Here is a 19,989-nt window from a genome sequence, read left to right as displayed (position 1 = left end):
GGCCTGTATATCCGTCAGTTCCTCTGATGCGTCACCAGGGCTTGCTATATAGCCATAAATTTGGGGGTGGGGGAGTTTCTGTATCTGACCATATTTTCTATGTAGCTCTGCCATATCTGGGTTCAATCTCCGAAGATACAAGGTTCTCATCGACCAGAACTATGAAAATATAATGGAAGTGTATATCCCTCAGATCCAGGTAGACCCTGCAAATGTTGGGAGTTTGGCTTACCGGAAAAATTGCCCCAGTCCAAGGTCCGGGAACTCGCGCCAAGGGGTGAAAAAAGTAGTTATAGATGGCCATCAATATCAATGCTCCTGTGCCCTACACCAGACATTGGTTCGTTATTATGAGAAAGTTTATCATAAAAGGGTCTGTCTCATACCAATGAGCATGCCATTATGGCAACTTGTTCAAGACTGGCTCCAGACATAGTCAAGAGAGGTGCTGTGCGTTGATAATCTTCTTGTCCAGTTAAAATGGGATGCAATACTAGATCGCTGGTCTCTCGTAGGTTTTCAAGTGTCTTTCATCCTTCCTAGCAAAACTAGCTGGGAATGAAAACGGCCAGTATCCTGGGAAAAGTGCAATCTTCTCTCTATAGATCATGGCATGTTACATTGAAGGCTTTGGCATTCATTGAAGGCCTCTTGTCATGATGTCAACTCTACGCTGGATGAGGCGTTTGGGTGGGGCTGAGCAGTAGATCAGGGCCACAACGCTTGACAGCCACTCCAGCTCTAACACTTGCACCTGAGTACCGTTCTATTCACTTGTTGGGTACAATTATGGCGTGAGTTAGATTTGGCGTCCAGTCTACTAGTAACTATACTATATTTATTTATTTATTTTTTTTTTTTTCAGGAACGATCTCCGCAGGTACTACACCGATGTGCAACCCGTCCGGGAAAAGGTAGCAAGTAAGCCAAGGTACATGACTCGAGATTGATGACGCATTGGGTATTCATCTAGAATTGAAACCTTTATCGCGTTAAACAAGGTAATGAGAAGGATTAGGGGCTATCATCCAGGGATTGGTCCACTTCAAAAAGATTTGTGTAACGCTGAGATCTGGCAACCCAGAAAAGTAGCTCCATAGTCTTATACTGTGTATTAATCTGCTGAGATTCCAGCTATCATTTCAATCTTCGCTAAGAAGCAGCACAGGAAGCTACTCGATCTACATTTTTTATACAATATGGAGTGCTGGAAACATTCCCGATCCATAGATGTGGAGGCCATCAAGAAGACACCATCATTCACCACTCTACCAATCCGCAGGAACGAGCGAAACGATGTCGCAAATTCAGCCACCAGAAGAGCTCTTCAGGACTGGGACCATGCTCTGCATGACGGCCTGGCTGAGAAAGCACTGATATCCACCAGTGAGCTGGGGAATCTAGGCGCTTTTGCTTATCCCGAGGTGCCTCCCGAGAGACTGGCAATTTTGACCTACTTGACGGACTTAGGAATGCTCCATGATGGTTAGTGATCACCACATTCAGCTGTTCCCATCGATATAAGCTAACCCGGGAGTTAGATGGGTACGAGGCAATGGATATGGATCAAGCCAGGGCAGAACATCGTGACTTTGGTGCTCTCTTTGACCCCAATGGGCAGCCACTGTCGTCATGTCGAAGCACCCGTGCTCCGAAGTTGAAGAAGCTGGTGTCACAAATCTTACTGGAGGCGATCCGCATTGACCGTGACTTGGGTATGTACATGTTCGACATGTATAATAAAGGGTGGCTGTCCGCTGCAGGGGGTAAAGAGGGCAAAGCGCCTGAGTTTAAATCCTTGGAGGAATACCAAGCCTACAGGAGGGATGATTTCGGCATCAGGTATAACTCACTCTCACCCTTTTTTTTGTTCAACTTTGAAGCAATCTCGTTTCTGATTACCTCAGGGCATTCTGGCCGATGGTGGAATTTGGCATGGCCATGCGTCTGTCGGATGACGATAAGAAACTCATCGAGCCCGTTATGGAACCTATTGACAAAGCAATCATCTGGACCAATGATTACTGGAGCTTCGATCGGGAGTACCATGAGTCTATAAACAGCGGAACTCGGCTCACTAACGTGGTGGAAGTGGTTCGTCGGACTGAGAACAGCTCTATCGATGAGGCGAAAGCGAAGGTTCGCCAGCTTATCGTCGATCTGGAACAGCAATATCTTGAAGGAAAAAGCCTGATTTATGCGCAAAATCCATCTCTTCCCTTCCACGTGAGGAAGTGGATTGAGGTGGTAGGGAGTACCGTGGCTGGCACTCACTACTGGGCCAGTTGCGCTCCCCGTCACCATGCGTGGAAGTCCAGCTTCGGCAGTCGTTCATCTGAAGATTCAAAGCTAACACCAACCCAATCGAATCCAGAAATCAATGCACAGGATGAGTTCATGAAGCTGAATTACCAATTTGCATTAGACAATCATGATATGGAGCAATTCATGCGAGCTTTATTGGCACTTCTCTCGGCGGTAGTCAGACAGTGCGAGAGCCTATTCGGTGGCGGAGACCAGAAGAGAACCAAGCTAATCCGATCTGATGAGGCGACAAAAGGGGTGTTATCCTTTGAAGTATGCTCTAAACTTTTCTTCCTAGACAGTCTACCAGGGCGAGGCCTGACAAAGCGTTGTATAGGTTTGCAGCAAAGGAACCCAGGAGGCTGAAGGACTGTGGTACAAGCCCGCCGACACAGCCCTTCAAGCACCAGTACAGTATATCTGTTCCATGCCCTCAAAGGGGGTCCGAACCCGAATGATCGAAGCATTGAACTACTGGCTTGAGGTGGATGAGGTAGCCTTGGCCAAAATTGGGGAGCTGGTCGATCTCCTGCATAATGCGTCTCTGATTCTAGACGACATTGAAGACAACTCCCCCAAGCGACGAGGAAAGCCCGCCACACACACAATATTCGGTCACTCGCAAGCGATCAACAGCGCTAATTTCATGTTCGTTCAAGCCGTCCAGCTTGCCCGCCAGTTCCGCAACCCGAACGCTGTTGAGATCCTACTCGAGGAACTAGAGAACCTGTATTTGGGACAAAGTTGGGATTTGAACTGGAAATATAAGTCCAAATGCCCGTCACCCTCTGAATACCTGAATATGGTCGACAACAAAACCGGGGCCATGTTTCGTCTTCTATTGAGACTCATGCAGGCCGAAAGGCAGGGCACGGCAGTCGAGGTTAACCTGGACGGCCTTACTGTCCTGTTTGGGCGGTTCTTTCAGATTCGTGATGATTACATGAACCTTCGCTCCGGCCTATACACCGAGCAGAAAGGATTCTGTGAAGACCTTGACGAAGGCAAATTTTCTTATCCAATTGTCCTTTGCGTTGTGAATCATGCGGACTTTGGGGACCTCATTGAGGGCGTCTTCCGGCAGCGGCCTACTGCCATTACTACTGGTGGAATGCAACCGCTGGCTCTCGAGATCAAGCAATATATTGTCGAATATCTCGAAACCAGTGGAACTTTTGAGCAGTGTCGGGATTACCTGATGCAACTGGAAGGATTGATCAATGGTGAAATCGACCGGATTGAGAAGGTCACCAACGAGGCCAATCCAATGCTACGACTTTTGTTGGAAAGGCTGAGTGTGAAGGAGGATTAACTCAATCTTGGCATGGGTTACTCATAGATTCTCTACAATAAGTGGCGTCTGAAGCTCGAATCATGTGCAGATATTGATACTGCCCACCGGCGGTGTTTGATCGGGATTTGGAGTCATTTGCCTTCCGTTTATATGGATATAATGTTCCTATGCTACCGTGTTATCCGCTACATGAGTCAGGTACTAGGCGCTAGTATACGATCCGGGTAGAAAGGAGGAATGAATGATCCAGTCTTCACATACTGAATGGACAAGCACCACTTCACCTGAGTTGTATTTCTTGCACATGTAACCGTGGAGTTCATGACTCGCATCGAATACTTCCGGATTAGATCCTGAGTGGGCAAAGCCGGTGGGCGTACGTGGATGATACTGTGGCTGTCTTTCTGAGCTTAGTCGCCTAGGGTTTTTCTTATATGATACCTTGGTGAAATGGTGCTACATGATCAAGTCTCACGCATACCCCTTCACACTTCAATACTATAAAATATACTGGTAACTGATGACATGGGGAGAGAGTTCCTATCCGCACTGCACACTCAGAACAAGCCATTCAGCGGGTCCTGGCATGTTCCGTGGTTCACTTAAGACATATATTTTGCAATGGCATTTCATCGACGATGGCTTCGGGCTATCACAACTCACAGTAGTCGTTTTCATGGATGTCTCAGATTTGACTTTTGACTAATAACCAATTGCGGAAGGATTGGAATGGGCTAGTCGCATTGCGGCATGTTACTCTCTGATGAGATACACAACACAAGTAACTGGGTGTCGTGATACATACTATGTAGTTGGCGACAACTTGCAATTCTTCGAGTCATGCCTCCGGACGCTTCACATCTCAGTCCATTGACGGAGTCATCTCTTGGCCGGTGATGATTCATGTGCAACATTTTCGCGAAATTTGAAGACGAAGCCAGAGTTCATGGCCTTTTTTTTATTACTAACTCTTGCCTAATTTGTAGAGCTTATTGGTGGAGCTGGTCAGGGTTGAGGGTCTAATGGTGTTATTGAATTCCTTCCTAGGCGAAGACTCAAGACACCTCCAATTCATCTGTCTCATTATTTGTTACCAAGCTGTAAGGAAGCCTTCTTAGTCTTCCCTCTGATTCGGTGGTCTGGTGGAAATACATGTAGGCTCAGGCCAAATGATAGCTCTGCCCTGACGGAAGGTGTATTGACCTCTTCAAGACTTCCTATTCCCAGACTTGTCTTATGCATAGTACTATAATACCTAGTATGATATCTATATCGTATTTAACTTACTACATCATTATATGAAATTACTTCGGTCTTCAGTTTTTAAACTCAATCATCCCAAATGAAATTGCTGGTATTGAAAAGAAGTGCGATGTCATATGGTTTTACACCACCCGTCTATTTTGCAAGAAACCATCTATGCATTATCTGCTAGCCTCATAGATTTGGTATCTTCTGTACACAAACCATGTAGTCTACACTAGCACTATAATGAGAAACGCGACGACTATGGCCATCAACAACCGGAAATCATTCTCGTTATATCCCCTCATTTCATCGAACGACACCCCGTTGAGGTACAGGCAAGAATTCTAACTTCACCCCACTATTCACGAACCTGTTCATTCCAAATACTGCAAGTTGACTAGATCGCAAAGAAACCCGGCCCATCAGCGAATTGTACCATCCATCCCGACAATGAAGCCTGATGGTCTTATGCGAAGCGAATTCAATAACACGCATCCGAATCCGATGATCACGGTGCTGCTTGCGGAATGCCGTTTGGATCTGTTGCAATGAGGGCCTGCTTTCGCTGGACGATATCAGTCGGCGAAGATTGTTTGCGAGTGCAGCGGCGCCTTCCATGGCTAGACTTGCCCCTAGGCCGGAGTTCGGGCTCGTCTATATTCCTGGGGTCAACGTTATAACTCTCGAATGTACACTATATAGAGAAAAAGGTCACCTTGATCACACTATCCCCTATACAGACTATTCTCCCATAATTCCACGTCTTGAAGACATTCTCCTCCACAAGCGCATGGGAGATTGAGGTACGAGCCTTCCATATTGCCCCAAAAGTTACGTCTCCCCACACCGGCACATCTGCCAGACTCTCGCAGAACTTTATAGCATCATTTTGGGTATGATTAGGTCTATTAGGGTACTGGTACCTTCGGTCCAGTTTCTCTGTGATGAACCAGCCCAAGATCCCATCCTTTCCACAGAGCGCAAAAACAGCGAAGCCATCGTAGCAACGAACAATTTGCTCGCCCGGGGTGATAGTGGGAACTGGACAGGACAGGCCAACGTGGATACGGTATTCGGCTGATAACTCTAAATATCGATTTCAAGGGAGGTAACGTCAGCCTTCGCTCCTGTCAGACTACTGACTGGGTTAAGCATACCAGACTCCTCGTTCGAGGCACTTCCACCAGCCATCCTCAGCATTTCTGAGCGCGCGATACTATGCACACCGTCTGCACCGGCCACCAAGTCTCCGAAGTAAGTCATCCCGTCACGGGTAAGTACTTTGACGCCGGAGCCCTCGTGATGAATGTTCGTTACCTCCTTCCCAAGATGCACCGTTTCTGACGCGCTTGGGCCGAGTGCAGTATAGAGAACCTCAAGTAACTGCTGGCGAGATGTAACACTAATGCCATACCCATATCTGCATTGTAACTTAGCATTCGATCCACTAAAGTGGATACTAAATCTGAAGCCCTTCTCGGTTCCCCTAAGGGAACACCGGGATAGGGTTCCACTCACCTTTTCTCAAACTCCGCGACCCATGTCTGATTGAAGCCACTACCATCTGGAAACCCCGTTCGGAGCACTGTGATTTCCTGCCCAATATCCTTCACAGCATCATATATACCCAGCTGGTCGAGGATACGCGCTCCCGTAGGAGCTATGCCAATAAGTCCGCCGAGGGGCGCATTTATCGACTGATGCTTTTCGAGAACCAGATACTCGATTCCGGCAGCGGCGAGGCAATTCGCGAGAGTGAGGCCCGCTATTGAGCCGCCGATAATTATGACACGGAAGGGACGGGGGTGGAGGGGCCTGGTGTGGTCTGATTGATGTTGAATGATGCCGTGTCGAGGATGTAGGGGAGAGGATGGAAGGGGTGATGAAGTGGGAGAAGAAGTATGACTTGGGGGTGGAGAGTCAATGCGGTAGGTCGAAACTGACTCTTCTTGTATCTCACGCATTGGACCCGAAGCCTATGGTAGAGGAGGTGACTGTGCTGGGGATCTTTCTGTAAGTAGTAGGCAAGGATTCGTTCACAGGATTTGATGGAACTGATATTATTCTTGGGTTGACAAAGGTACTTGGGGGGGGAGGGAAAATATAAAGAGGTGAATAAAATTTACCAAATCCACAAGATATACTAACCTTTTGGAAATTAGTCTATTGAGGTAGTATATATACTATAAATACTGGTAGTACTAATATCAATGATTTCAATGTTACATTGTAAGTCGCTGGATGTGACGCTAAGGGAAGGAGAGGAAGAGGGAAATGGGAAGGCGGATATTTCGTGGATACTGCTGTAGATAAAACATTTAGAAGTGAAATAAGAATCGTCCGGGGAGGAATGGTGATCAAGGATACATTTATAAGTAGTACTTTTCTACTCATGCCGTGTAGTAATACTATCACTCGTACTGAACGAGATAGTGGTTCAATTTCCATAGTAGGATAACGAACTAGTACAGTGGTAGTGATACTAGTCTTAATGCTATGGTATTATTACTAGAGAAACGGGAACTACTGGCAGATGGCGTTGTTTTGAACTTGGCGAAACTGAATATATATATATTCATGTTAGGATGGACCGATCTCAATTCTGTGTGAACTAGTAGAAGTACTGGTATTTGCTAACTCAATAGGTAAACCAGACTAGGGCTAGTCCTACTATAAGATGTATTTGATATAAGAAAAAAAGCTCAAAGTTCCAGATCCCCAGAAGTGAGATGCTGGAGCCAGCGTGCTCATTATATTTTATACAATTTGGACGTGCTATTGACACCATCGAAGAGCCAAGAACAGTGACCTACTTTGTGTTTGTATTATATAGCCATTTTGAACAGCCCTTTTCAACAAGCGGGTCCCATAGCTCAGTTGGTTAGAGCGTGACGCTAATAACGTCAAAGTCGAGGGTTCGAGCCCCTCTGGGACCATCTTTTTTTGCTCTTTTACCTACCACACACTCACTATCTATTTCTTTCAATCAGTCGACGCGCCCATGGAGTATAATTAAATATTGGTTTGACCTTTCTGGCGTACATGCGTTCTGGGAAACCGGACCATACCAATTACTACTAGTGTGTCCTGATAAGTCTACATCGAGTCGACGGTAATTACGAGTTATGCCCACAACGGATATCATTCGGTCCTTATGCGCCGTCAAGGCATATATATATATATATATATTTTTTAGTAATTCTACTCAGCACGAGGATATCAGGACAGTGAGTGTTGCATGTATCTAGCTCCCCGGTCGGTTGTGGATGAAACTCATGTGGTTGGCGACTTGAGACTGGACTTTATTCAAAACGGGATGGATGGTGGCATAAATAGTTCTACGATGCTGCAACCCGACCATGTAAATTTCCGTCAATTGCATGACCTACCAGATCGAGCAGCCAGCCCAGTTAGACGGCCGGTATAAGGAAATGAAATATTAGGCCTCGGTATTCCACCCCAGGGCTAGAGTAGGATCGAGGTGATGAGTGTTCGGCCCCTTTTGTAGATGTACCTAATCAATAGGAGTGAGTATTTCGCCGTCTCATCCACGCAAACCGCAGGTGGCAGCGAATATTTCTGCTGACTCCATGGGAGCACATCACTCTGCCGTGCAACCCATTCAAGAATGAGAATGGAAAAAAAAAATGCAAAAAGACATGGTCCCAGAGGGGCTCGAACCCTCGACTTTGACGTTATTAGCGTCACGCTCTAACCAACTGAGCTATGGGACCCGCTTGTTGAATGAGCGAGAAAGTTAGCGCCAAATAAGCCAGAGTTTGCACTGACACTCCCAATAGCTCCATCTCATAGAACAAGACAACAGTTACTATAGTAATCACTCACCTTCCTTGTCAATGGAAGAAGCAGGTTGCTCATTTACAAGCCAAGCACACCCAAAGCACACAGATGGACGCATACTAAGGTCACACTAATTTCTATAAACAGTCATCATCGAGTACTGAATGTCTAGACGACTGGTCACCGGCTACCAATACTCTCTTAAAGTTCATTCTCCGCACTTTTCTACAAGATAGGAGCCTCAGTTCGACTCCTAGTAATAGCAAGGGTCAGGTGTTTATTATTCATCTACAACTAGACTTGGTTGATAGCCAGTGGTGGTCCTATCTCACATCCTAACTGTTGATGGTCAGACAAGCTCCCGTGCTCTCGCTGTTCAGGAGCTCTCATTCTCTACACGATATGCTACTCAGTTGGGTGAAGTGGAAACCTCAAAATGAAGCAGGAGTATGAAGTTCATTCGTAAGCGCGCGGCATACGAGGCACCTGTGCAGCACTTGGATCAAGATAGCTGCTGCTTCATTACCTGAAGTCGACGAGTTCGAGGAAATAATTAGACCAGTGTCATTGAGAAAAAAAAAAAAAAAAAAAAAGCTAGAAGAATTAACTCAACTATAAGCCCTTCACTAAAGATGGCCAGTTAGCCATTGAGCCAAAAGTTAAATAGCCTTTCCACCTGCTCACTAGATCCCAATATCCACATATCTCGAAGGCTTGCCTTCTGATTGTATCTTCTTAGCTTCTATTGGACAGCAAGCTAAGCCTCTGGTGTTACTTGCTGTGTCTCTGTAAACTGGTACTTGCTAAACTGACGCGTCGGTAGCTTCTGCTGGAACATGAAATCCAGCTCCTCAAACGTTCGACATTTAGTCTCTGGCAGGAAGAAGTAGCACCAGAGTGTATCCAAAACCCCGATGCCAGCAAATAGGAATCCCAGCTTGCCGCCCCAGTTGGCACCAGTAGTGCCCATTGCATAGGGAATGGCGACAGCAAATATCACAGACCATATCACCACAGTGACATTGGACAGGGCTATAGTGACACCTCTCAGGTTAACGGCAGACACCTCGGACATGACGGTGAAGCACAGTGGTCCCACCGACATGTCATAGACGAGGTTGCATATCACCATGAGGGCGGACATGGCCCATGCAGGCCCTGAATTGTGCTGGGGCACGACAGCCAGAATCCCGACGAGAAGTAGTAGCAAGGCGATCGCGGTAGAGCCCCACAGATAGATGGTGCGCCGACCGGCGTATGAGATGAGAATGTAGGAGGCCAATGTCCCAACGAAGCCCATGCAAGTCAGCCCCAAATTCATTGAGAAAGCGTCCGACGTATCTAGACCAGCAGTCTCGAAAAAGTAAACGGCATAGTTTATGAACAGGATATTACCACAGAGGGCTTGAATGTTGAAAGCCTGACAGGAGATAATAGTGCGCCGTAAATTTGTACCGCGAAAGCAGTCGAGAATGCTAGCCTTGGTCCTGGAGCTCTCTTCTAAGCGGAGAGTCTCTTGGATATGAGCGAGATAGGCGTCCACGTCAACTTCGGATGTCGTCAAACGCTGGATAGATTTCCGCGCTTGCTCTGCTCGACCCTTCTTGCAGAGCCAGTAAGGAGGAGTCGGACAGAAGTATATGAGCGAAAGAATGAAGACAGGCAGAGCCCATTGTGAAGCGAACGGGATCTTATAAGCCCACTTGCTATCCATCGTGCTGGTCCCCTTGAGTAGTCCCGACGCCACTAGTTGACCAATGACATAGGATAGGTTTATGACGGCAGCGAGGACACCGCGAGCAGCAACAGGAGCAACTTCACTAACATAGGCATTGGCGAGGACAGGATAGACACCTGTAATAAATCCGTTAAATAGCTCGCCAACGAAGAGAAGAGCTGGGCCTTCGCTGAAAAATTGAAAGAAGATGGACCCAATCGAGCCGATTGAAGCTGCAGCGAGGGTCATGCGCGGGCCATATTTGTCGTAGGCAATGCCTGCCACCAGCGAGCCAGGCACACTGCCCACGTATGATGCATAATTGAAGGCAGACAGCCAAGAGGGAGCAACCGCATATTGCCCGTCCACCAATCTGCCATATGTGCGAACAAACGGGGTCAGCCCCACCAGACTTCCAATCAAGGCGCCGTCAAAGCCACACAGAATGACTGCTAGGTTGACGAAGCAAGACCATAGCAGGGCTGGACGGTAGAACTGGCACGCCTTCCAGAACCCGAGACTGTGCTCGAATCTGGTGTGGGCCAGTGATCTTTCTGCATCAATGGTTCGTTCAGCCCCAGTCTCTTCAACGTTACTAGGTAATTGTTTGACGATTTCATCCGGAACCCCCGACTTCTTTCTATTTCCCTCTAAAGACATGACTGATTAGATTCAATGATACAACAAAGGGAGCAAAGGGCAATATTTCGCTTAGAAAGTCAATCACACACCTTCTGGACGCAAGCCCCTACTTTATAGTTGATTCCTGCCTCTGTTTATCGGTTTGCTATATCTTGACTTCACAGACCTGCAGGGTCCAAGACTTGTGAGGAGCAGCAGCACGGCCGATAACGAGTCAAGTGCCAACTGGAGTCCTCCTGACTATCAGGATGAAGAAGGATGAAGGAAGAGAGGAAGGTCCAAGCAGCCGACGGTAAACCTCAGGCCAGCGATTGGTCGGGTCACCTGCCGCCACCACCGGCCATTCCAAACTGGGAAGGCGTATCACTTTAGTCGGGAGGAGTTGCTTATCAGTGCGCTCATCCAAATGTATCCTTGCTCCGCAAACTATATAGGTGACCCCTCTCGCTTTCGGGAGCAGTGCAATAAGTGTTACAGTCTGGTTCCCAATCTTTTTCTCTGTTTCCTTACTACGATCCCAACTGAAAACGCCACCATGGTAACCCCGCAGCTGGTTCAAATTACACTTTCGGACGAGGAACGCGCTACCAAGAAGCTCTCTTCTCATAACCTCCAAGCGGCTCTTGAAGGCCTTCATCGAGATGGCGTTTGTGTTATCACCAACGGCGTTGACCCTGCCCATCTCGACAAACTGAACGAGCGCATGGTCCCTGAGGCCAAGACTCTATATGCCAACCCGCAAACCCACCGCAACTTTGGCTCCCGCACAGGAAATATCCAGCAAGAGCCAGTCGTCGACCCGAACTACATGTTTGAGGATGTCATTGCAAACCCCTGGGCAACTGCTATCACCGAATGCATGCTGGGGCCAAACCCACACCTACGTTTCTATAGCGCCAACACGGCCTTCAAAGCCGAGGACCGGCAACCGGTGCATGTCGACGTGCACTTTGACTTTCCCAAGATCCCGTTTGGACTGTGTATCAATGTAAATCTGGTGGCAACCTCCCCGGAGAATGGCGCCACCGAGCTCTGGCCTGGTAGCCACCGGGACGCCGATCCTCGAGACAGTGACGACACGGGTGTGATCCCGGAGATCGTTGAGGCTCGCCGCAAGATTTCTCCCCCAGTGCAGCCATCTCTACCGAAGGGAGCTATCATTATTAGGGACTTCCGGCTGTGGCATGCAGGTATGCCGAACCGCACAGATGACCCGCGTGTTATGCTCGTGACGATTCATTTCCCGGCGTGGTACCGTTCAGACTTGAAGGTCATACTACCTCGGAGCTTACAAGGGAAGGTGGACTGGGGCCATTTGGTACCGTGCGTTGAGTGGGTGGATGAGAACTATGACTATCTGAAAGGTCGGCATGACCATGATTTTACACTGCAGCCATAGAAAGCAGAGGCCGTCCATCTATCAAATCAAGTCAACTTGGCAGTACAAATAGTAAATAAGCCGAATAGTATATAATTGGGACAATATTGTTCCATAGACGAGGATATACTCAGGTAGTAAACAAGACTGACTTGGACAGGTAGAGCATCTACATTCATGTGAAAATGGAAAAGAAGAACACCAGTTGACACAGAAAGAGATGTAGGGAGTCCTAATAGAGAAAGAGTATGTGCAACCCAACCGGGGTTATTGCCTGAGGCCTCTAAGTTTGCTCGGCTGGGCTCCGATTGGATGATATCGAAGTCATGCTCCACGCAGCAACGGCAGCCAATCAGGCCTGTTCCAGATTGCCGCGCGGGTTGCCAAGAGCGGGTGATCTCAGCGAGGCTGCCCCGTCTTATATTACCAGACAAGCCACCTCTGTCATCTCCCATCGAGGTACGAACCGATTAGTATCAGACAACACTTCTAGAAAGAAAAAAAAAAAAGCGTCGACAATGGCGCGCACGCTGGCCGAGGCCGACGCTATCCCCAACGGTTGGCGGACTCGCCAACCAGGCTGGACCATCTGGCTGCTTATATCAATCATCCGAGTCTCACTAGTGTCTCTACTTCTTGGCATCTACTACATAATACCCTCTTTCAGACAGAGTCCAACATGGACATATCGCCAAGCATTCACCACCCATCTCACCAAGCTAGCCATGACCATTATCCGCGAACTCGGCTACGCGCAGTCCCTGAGCCTAGAGTCAGGGAAGCTGGGCAGCCGATGGGTCCTCATGAACCCAGCCCCAGAAGACTCGTATCGCGGTGCTTTCACAAGCGACACTATTAAACCTGAAACCATCGGCGGGACATGGTATCCCTCTCCTCCACCTAAGACCTTGCCACCAATCATCGACATCAAGGATGATGATCAAGAGCAAGAAACAGATGACGAGAAGAGCCTCGTCATCCTATCATTCCACGGCAGCGCATTCCTCTGGCTAACTGGCCGGCCCGATGACTCCGGCTTCACAGCCGACCTACTCAACGAGAAGCTGGGTACAGGTACCCGGTCGCTGTGGGTGCAGTACCGGCTAGCAGGTGGCAACAATCCAACCCCTTACCCGGGGCCCATGCAAGACGCCATGACCTCATATCTCTACCTTGTTCGAGAACTGAACATCTCGCCGTCCCGCATCGTGCTCGTCGGCGACTCATCCGGAGCTACTATGGTCATGGCTCTATTGCGCCATCTCGCCTCGTTCCAGCAGGAGAGCGGCCATGAGCTTGCAGAGCTGCCACCGCCTCGCGCGTGCCTTCTGTTCTCACCCTCGGTTGAGTACAGCTTCGAGGGTGACTCGCAGGCTGTCAACGCCCACCGGAATCAGCGGACTGACTACTGTGATGGGGAGATGGCCGCGTGGGGTGCGCGTGCGTTTGCCCCGCCGGAGTCAGTCCGTCTGGATGATCCGTACCTGTCGCCGGCGCTGCATCCCTTTGCGACGCCTGTTCCGATTTTCGCGCAGGTTGGGGGTGCGGAGATGCTGTGTGATAGTGTCAGGGGGTTTGCGGATGCAATGCGCGCTGTTCCGGGCAATAATGTCGAATATCTGGAGATGCCTGGATTGCCGCATGATATTTATATGATGGGACAGATTCTTGGGTGGCAGGACGAGCAGGAGGAGATGATAGAGGCAGCTGCGCGGTTTGTTCTTGGAGTCTAGCTTTTCTCTCATTTTTGTGTGTTTCGTTCTATACTTCAGTTCTCGTTTATTCAAAGGTCTTACCTCTGAAGATGATCTTGATACCCTGGTATGTCTAGCTTTCGGTGTCTCGAAATGGCGATATTTTTGTTCAATCTTATCTACCCATATCTCTTCTTACTTTCCTTTCTATCTTGGCATCTCAAGTAGATTAGCATCTAATATTCAGTTTATATGGCATAGCACATCCGCAATGTGTATTTGTTCAACATGATCAGATGCCCTACCTACTTGCTTATATTATCCGTTCAGAACTTCGATATGAATACGTCGGATTTTCTACTCAGTAGACGTGTCAAGTAAAAAAATCTTGGGATCAGCACCGAAGTCTTTACTATACATAAGCGCAGTGACAGCATGGTTGATTATTAAAAGGATAGCGTGATACGCGATGCCACTATTTATAAATATTTATTCAACAAAGTAAAGTACCAGTGAGCTAAGTAATAGCTATACACCAGTAAACGAGTGTAAGAACTTGACAATATTTATAATACATCGCATGCCTCAGGCACGATGATAAACAGGAACGTGAACAGACGATTCTGTACAAAAGGTGATATAGGATACACCCATCCGTCTACCACTCAGGCATGGTAGCAAACCAGCTCTTGATGAACTCGATACGCTCCTCGCTATCGGAAATAGGGCCAGCACCCCAAGAGTCACCCAACCACATAGTCTGCTCAGACTCAGTGCTGGGCGGGAAATGAGGGAGTCCATCGCCGTTCGGGTTACCAGTACGGATGAAATTAGCCCAGTAGTTGGACATGTGCTCCTCAACCACATAGTCATAGGGGTACCAAGTGACGTTGGAGTAGTCGGAGTAAGGGATGTTGTTGAAGGTGTACCAGAGTTCCGAGCCGTGGTAGGCGCCCTCGTCGCGGTTCTCAGCTGGGGAGCGAGTGAAGTAATAAGTGTAGACAGGGCTCTTGGCACCACCCTTGGCCCAGTCGAGAGCCCACTGCCAGGTGCCGATACGACTCATGTCGCGGTAGAGGGCGTTCGAGTTGTTGTTGGCCTGGGAGGTGGAATCGCCGGGGTAGAGCTTGAAGAATTCTTCCGAGAAGTTCTGGAAGACCTCCTGGTAGAGGGTATTGTAGGTGGAGGCGGTGAGACCGGGGTCAGTCTCGGCGCCGGACTCGTCCTTGTTGTTTCCGGTGAGGATGGGCACGTCTGCGTGGGCATTGAGGAGGAGGGACTGGGTGTAGTCGTAGGGGAAGACGTAGCCGTCGATGTTGGGACGCCACATGGGGGGTTCCATGAAGAATGCGGAAGCGTTGGCGAACTGGGTACCCTCGAAGATGGTATCGCTGAGAGAGTCGTATTCGAGCAGGGTCTCCATGGAGACGGAGGTGCGCAGTTCTTGAATGGAGGTGACGTTCAGCTCCTTGAGGAACTCGACACCCTGGGCTTCGGCGGCCACCTTGGTGCGGTGGCTGGTGGCAGCACTGCCAGTCATGGGGTCATGAGGACCGCGAGCACCGCTCTCAGAAATGACACCGGCAACGAGGCCCTTGGTCAGCGGGCTCCACATGCTATCCAAGGCGCTGGCCGAGCCGGCAGACTGACCGCCAACAGTGATCTGGCTGGCATTGCCACCGAAGTTGGCGATGTTCTCGTGAACCCAGCGCAGGGCGGCTTGCTGGTCGAGGATACCGTAGTTACCAGAGCTATTGTGACCGGATTCGGCAGACAGTTCGGGGTGGGCGAGGTAGCCGAAGGGGCCCAACCGGTAGTTGATGGTGACGACGATGATATCTTTGGCGGCGAGACCAGTGCCATCGTAGGTCAGGACGTCACCGGAACCACCCTCAAAACGACCGCCGTAGATCCAGAAGTACACCGGCAGGTTCTTGGAGGTGATGTCAGAGGTGTCGTTGTAGTTAGGGGTCCAGATGTTCAAATAAAGGCAGTCTTCGCTAGTGCTTTTCTTTCCGCTACTGAAGATGCCCGCACTGCTGTAGGACTGGGCGCATTGAGGGCCAAATTCGGTTGCATTCAGGACGCCAGACCAGGGCTGGGGTGACTGGGGCTCCTTCCAGCGGTTTTCACCAGTCGGGGCAGCGGCGAACGGAATACCTTTGTAGACAACGGCGGTGTCACCACCACGGAAGGGGGAGTATGTGCCCCGCACATATCCCAAAGTGGTGTTCACAACAGGAAGGTCAGAGCCGGCTGAACTTGTCTGGATGGCTGCAGACGCAGCCAGGGGCACAGCGGCGGCCAGGCCGGCCAAAGTTGAAACAGCGCGCATGGGGAAGATCGTGCAGCTAGATGATCAAGAGAAAAGAGTGAATGCTGTGGATTATTGATCCGAAAGTGTGATGAAGTGGCAAAGTAACTGAGAGAGGTTCCCTTTTTATAAAGAAGGCCTTCAAGGTATACGCAAGCTCATAATTGCAAGTCCGAGATTTTATAAGGAGGGACTGTTTGCACCGAGGGCGGCGTCGTCATCTACCCGGGGATTGAAGCCTGTTGTAACCTTGCTATGCCTGTTTGAATCGGACCGAGCCTCAGAGCTATACCAATTTCTATCGGACCAATGTATCAGGTTGCGTCCAGCATGAGCCTCCCAAAACCGCATTGACAAATGTAAGAAGGACCAGAAGCCGTGAACTGGACTTGATATTAGTTCTGTAGGCCCAAATAAGCTTATCTTGGAACTACCCCGGTCATTTCGTGGATAAGCGCTCGCCACCTGTTCTGGAATTCTTCAGCAATCCTTCAGAATTCTGCCACACCCGCCGCCATGCCGTTTGGGGACTGTAAGATCACGGTCGAGAGACCCTGCTCCACAAGCTTGGAGTCCAGAATCATCAATCCGAGCCAGATATCCACAAAAGCCGGCAGTTTCGGAGTTTAGTCCTCGGCTCTTGAATTATGACCGAGATCTCGGGCCCGACCCCGAGATTGGCGGTCGATCATCACCCAAAGCAGATATCTTGACCGCCCAGTCGGTCTAAATGACTTGATACGGATGTTCCATCGTTCAGGTACATCAGGTACCAGATGTTGGCTTATCATTCACGTAATTGTTTTGTGTTTGTGTCATGGTATTCGTTGCTATGTACAAAAGATCCTCCATTGGGCTGTGCCTCCACATGGGTAGCTAAAGTCGTTACTGTACTCCGACAGGTCTCGCTCCGGACAGATTCACAACGCGTCCACCTCCGGCTGTCGGTGGTGGTGCCACCGCTGGCGGTTGGACCCATCCCGGAACGTTGTCGTCTTCTTGTTCCCGAGCCAGGATTGTCTGCCAAACATTGGGGAAGCCAGTCGGTATGGCACCACGGAGACGCGCACCGGGAATCGCCAGACGGGGATTCTTATGAGTCAGGAATCCACGCATCAGACCCTGGGTGAGGAGGGAGGCCAGAATGGACTCAAGCTCGCGCATCATGAGAGTAGGTTTGCCTGAGTCCTGCTCGCCGTCGGCTCGACTCGCGTACGGGTCAAGCTCATATTGCTGGTAATCTATAGAGGGCTGTCCATCAACAAGACTGCCCGGTGGGTTCATCTGCCACTGTCCCTGCGCATCGAAATATCCATCCGGTGCCAGATAGTCTCCATATTTCTCTATAAGGCCTGGATTTGCGACTGCCTCTTGTGCGTCCAACTCGCCCAGCCCCTCGAAATCCCAGTCCGTTGCTTTGTGTATGATCTGGGACCCGAACAGATTTTGACCAGCCTGGGAATCTGGTTCGGGTTTAGAGGCGAAGAATCCTATTGAGCTTTGGGCCGACTGGGCATGCTGAGATTGAATCCACCGGACCGCCGCATCCAACTTGTTGAGATAGAGGTATGGTGGCGGTCCACGTTGAGAAGGGCCAAGTGAAGGATCGCCGTGGAAACCGGCGTGGATAAAAACCTTTCGTGCAAGTGACCGCCAGACAAGAATTTCGCATCTGTTGCGTAGGGCAAGAAGGATGCCTTTCCGAGCGAACCATTCTGTTTCAGGGGATCCAATTGCAAGATGCTCGCGGAACGCTATATAATCGCCCCGAGCAATCAGCCGACAAATTGGCACGAATTTGTCTACCAGCCCTTCGGCCTCAGGACGCTGCAATAACTGTAATGAGGGGAAGCGTCCTAGTATTATATTACAAGGAATGAGGTAGGTCAAGATGACTCGTTTCTGATTCGTCGCCTGACGGTGGCATTGATCGTAAGAAGCTTGCAGGGCGATCTGGGCGGGATAGAAGAGGTTGTTGGAGAACAGGTAACGTCCGAGGTAGTATAGATAGGTGACGCGCTGCGAAGCTGGGAAGTGTTTCAGAGGAGGGGATTGTGCGCTGATACTCGCAAACATTTGCTCTGCGTTTCGGAGTTTGCCGCACTGGCCCATGTTAGTCCAATTTCACACTGAAGGATATCCAGTCATACCTGGAAAAGCAGCTTGAGGCAAAGGTTTGCCATCAAGTAGATCCCTATCCGCTTCCCTTCTGGCTTTCCGTGGATACCTGGCGTGCCACTTCTGTCCGTTAAACACTTAATGAAGGCTTCCCGGACAACATTTGCAGATTTCTCCACTAGCGTCACCTTTTCCGTCGCTTCTTCTTGATTTGACCGGCCTTCGAGTCGCAGCAGGTGGGCAATTAAGTCTGGACGTCGGTCGAGGCCCATGGCCAGCTTTGCGAGGACTTTCGAGAGGTACAGAACGGTGGGGAGGACTATGACACCCATTTGGCTGTCACCTAATGCCAGTACACATTGGCTGAATGGCACAGTCACGGGTCAGCAATAGTGCCGGCAACGAATTGTGTGATACCTACTTCAACAGCCCCTTGAGAAGGTCGTATGTTTCGAGCAAATTGTCCAGGTTGACATCGCGTAGAAAGGTAAAGTAAAGCTTCATAAAGGTAGGGAAGGCGGTCCACGGGGCGCCTTTGGTTTTCGGAACGAGGGTTTCGCATCGTCGCAATAGCTCTGCCTCTTTAGGACCGGCCGGATAATGTTGCCGCAATTCCTCCACCATTTGTCGATAAATATCGGGCAGGGGAGGCTCGAGCTGCAAATAATCTTGAAGTTGGCGTCCATCTCGAGCCTTGACCAGGTCAGCGATACTGGCGAAGAAACGGTCCAAAGTCGGCGTCGCCATTTTTGGTGGAGGTATGGAGGGATGAAAGCTCTCGAAGGCTGTCCGTCACGGATTGCGGGGAGTCGGGCAGAGGCGGTCAACGATTGGCGCACATGGTGGGATGCTGAAAGGCGTACCGAGTCCCTGCAGAACAACAGGGCGGACGTCTGGCGCGTTGAGCGAGAGAGACGAGGAGATTCAAATTGGGTGGAGGATTGTTGAAGGAAAGGCAACAATCGGGGAATTCGATGAAGCCGAAGTCTGGGAGCTCCCACCACCCGCTAGGCCAAATCGGGTAATTCCCGTGCCTGCGCCTGTTGGGGTCTCTCTCTCTCTCTCTTCCATTCAACTTCATCCTCGCGTGCTCGAGAAAGAATAGATTTCTACGGCTTGCAGTAATGCCAATTGGGCTATTATAAACTATTACTTACCAGGAAATGCTAACAATCTGCACTATGGACAAGCTATTGCTATGGATGGGCAGACTAGTCCGTTCCGCGCCAGCACCGTGAAGCTCAGAGTGCATCTACCACTCACCTGCCTTCAATCATTTACTGGGATATGGAAGGTGATTGGGACTGAGATTTCCTGCAACGGAATAGCTACTGAATATACAAAGATCCCCGGTTGCTCTGAGACTCTCATGCGACCGCGATCAAGGATGCATAGGCAATGCAACAAGCACCAAAGAACTACACTCGCAGGAGTTTAATCAGGAGCCAGACGTCAGAACTGACTACCATAGCTCAATTA

General features: G+C 49.5%; 7 protein-coding genes and 2 non-coding genes across 9 annotated transcripts; 4 read left to right on the top strand and 5 right to left on the bottom strand.

Annotated features, from left to right (window-relative positions):
* Positions 1-1,199: 1,199 nt before the first annotated feature.
* Positions 1,200-3,616, top strand: AtWU_08473 (bifunctional terpene synthase/polyprenyl synthetase family protein; the record flags this gene model as incomplete). Its single annotated transcript, XM_035503581.1, has 4 exons — positions 1,200-1,485; positions 1,542-1,842; positions 1,908-2,577; positions 2,642-3,616. The coding sequence occupies 4 exons, from the start codon at positions 1,200-1,202 to the stop codon at positions 3,614-3,616; spliced, it is 2,232 nt and encodes a 743-aa protein (XP_035359474.1).
* A 1,738-nt stretch (positions 3,617-5,354) lies between these two features.
* AtWU_08472 (FAD-dependent oxidoreductase) lies at positions 5,355-6,810 on the bottom strand (the record flags this gene model as incomplete). The annotated part of the gene is made up of 4 exons (XM_035503580.1): positions 5,355-5,540; positions 5,589-5,932; positions 6,004-6,266; positions 6,365-6,810. 4 exons carry the CDS (start codon positions 6,808-6,810, stop codon positions 5,355-5,357), a joined length of 1,239 nt encoding a protein of 412 aa, XP_035359473.1.
* Positions 6,811-7,708: 898 nt separating this feature from the next.
* Positions 7,709-7,782, top strand: AtWU_t225. Its single transcript has one exon. It is a non-coding gene; the product is annotated as a tRNA-Ile (tRNA).
* Positions 7,783-8,506: 724 nt separating this feature from the next.
* Positions 8,507-8,580, bottom strand: AtWU_t224. The gene has a single exon. It is a non-coding gene; the product is annotated as a tRNA-Ile (tRNA).
* Positions 8,581-9,404: 824 nt separating this feature from the next.
* On the bottom strand, positions 9,405-11,024 carry AtWU_08471 (MFS alpha-glucoside transporter; the record flags this gene model as incomplete). Its single annotated transcript, XM_035503579.1, has 1 exon — positions 9,405-11,024. One exon carries the CDS (start codon positions 11,022-11,024, stop codon positions 9,405-9,407), a length of 1,620 nt encoding a protein of 539 aa, XP_035359472.1.
* Positions 11,025-11,541: 517 nt separating this feature from the next.
* Positions 11,542-12,405, top strand: AtWU_08470 (phytanoyl-CoA dioxygenase family protein; the record flags this gene model as incomplete). The annotated part of the gene is made up of 1 exon (XM_035503578.1): positions 11,542-12,405. The coding sequence occupies one exon, from the start codon at positions 11,542-11,544 to the stop codon at positions 12,403-12,405; it is 864 nt and encodes a 287-aa protein (XP_035359471.1).
* Positions 12,406-12,902: 497 nt separating this feature from the next.
* On the top strand, positions 12,903-14,117 carry AtWU_08469 (alpha/beta-hydrolase; the record flags this gene model as incomplete). The annotated part of the gene is made up of 1 exon (XM_035503577.1): positions 12,903-14,117. The coding sequence occupies one exon, from the start codon at positions 12,903-12,905 to the stop codon at positions 14,115-14,117; it is 1,215 nt and encodes a 404-aa protein (XP_035359470.1).
* A 619-nt stretch (positions 14,118-14,736) lies between these two features.
* On the bottom strand, positions 14,737-16,413 carry AtWU_08468 (carboxylesterase/lipase family protein; the record flags this gene model as incomplete). The annotated part of the gene is made up of 1 exon (XM_035503576.1): positions 14,737-16,413. One exon carries the CDS (start codon positions 16,411-16,413, stop codon positions 14,737-14,739), a length of 1,677 nt encoding a protein of 558 aa, XP_035359469.1.
* Positions 16,414-17,277: 864 nt separating this feature from the next.
* On the bottom strand, positions 17,278-19,257 carry AtWU_08467 (uncharacterized protein; the record flags this gene model as incomplete). The annotated part of the gene is made up of 3 exons (XM_035503575.1): positions 17,278-18,495; positions 18,543-18,873; positions 18,932-19,257. The coding sequence occupies 3 exons, from the start codon at positions 19,255-19,257 to the stop codon at positions 17,278-17,280; spliced, it is 1,875 nt and encodes a 624-aa protein (XP_035359468.1).
* Between the last annotated feature and the right edge of the window lie 732 nt (positions 19,258-19,989).

This window comes from Aspergillus tubingensis, assembly GCF_013340325.1.
Source record: "Aspergillus tubingensis WU-2223L DNA, scaffold_9, whole genome shotgun sequence".
NCBI lineage: Eukaryota > Fungi > Ascomycota > Eurotiomycetes > Eurotiales > Aspergillaceae > Aspergillus > Aspergillus tubingensis.
The sequence above is the reverse complement of the archived record's forward strand: the minus strand, read 5'-3'. Positions and strand labels throughout refer to the sequence as shown.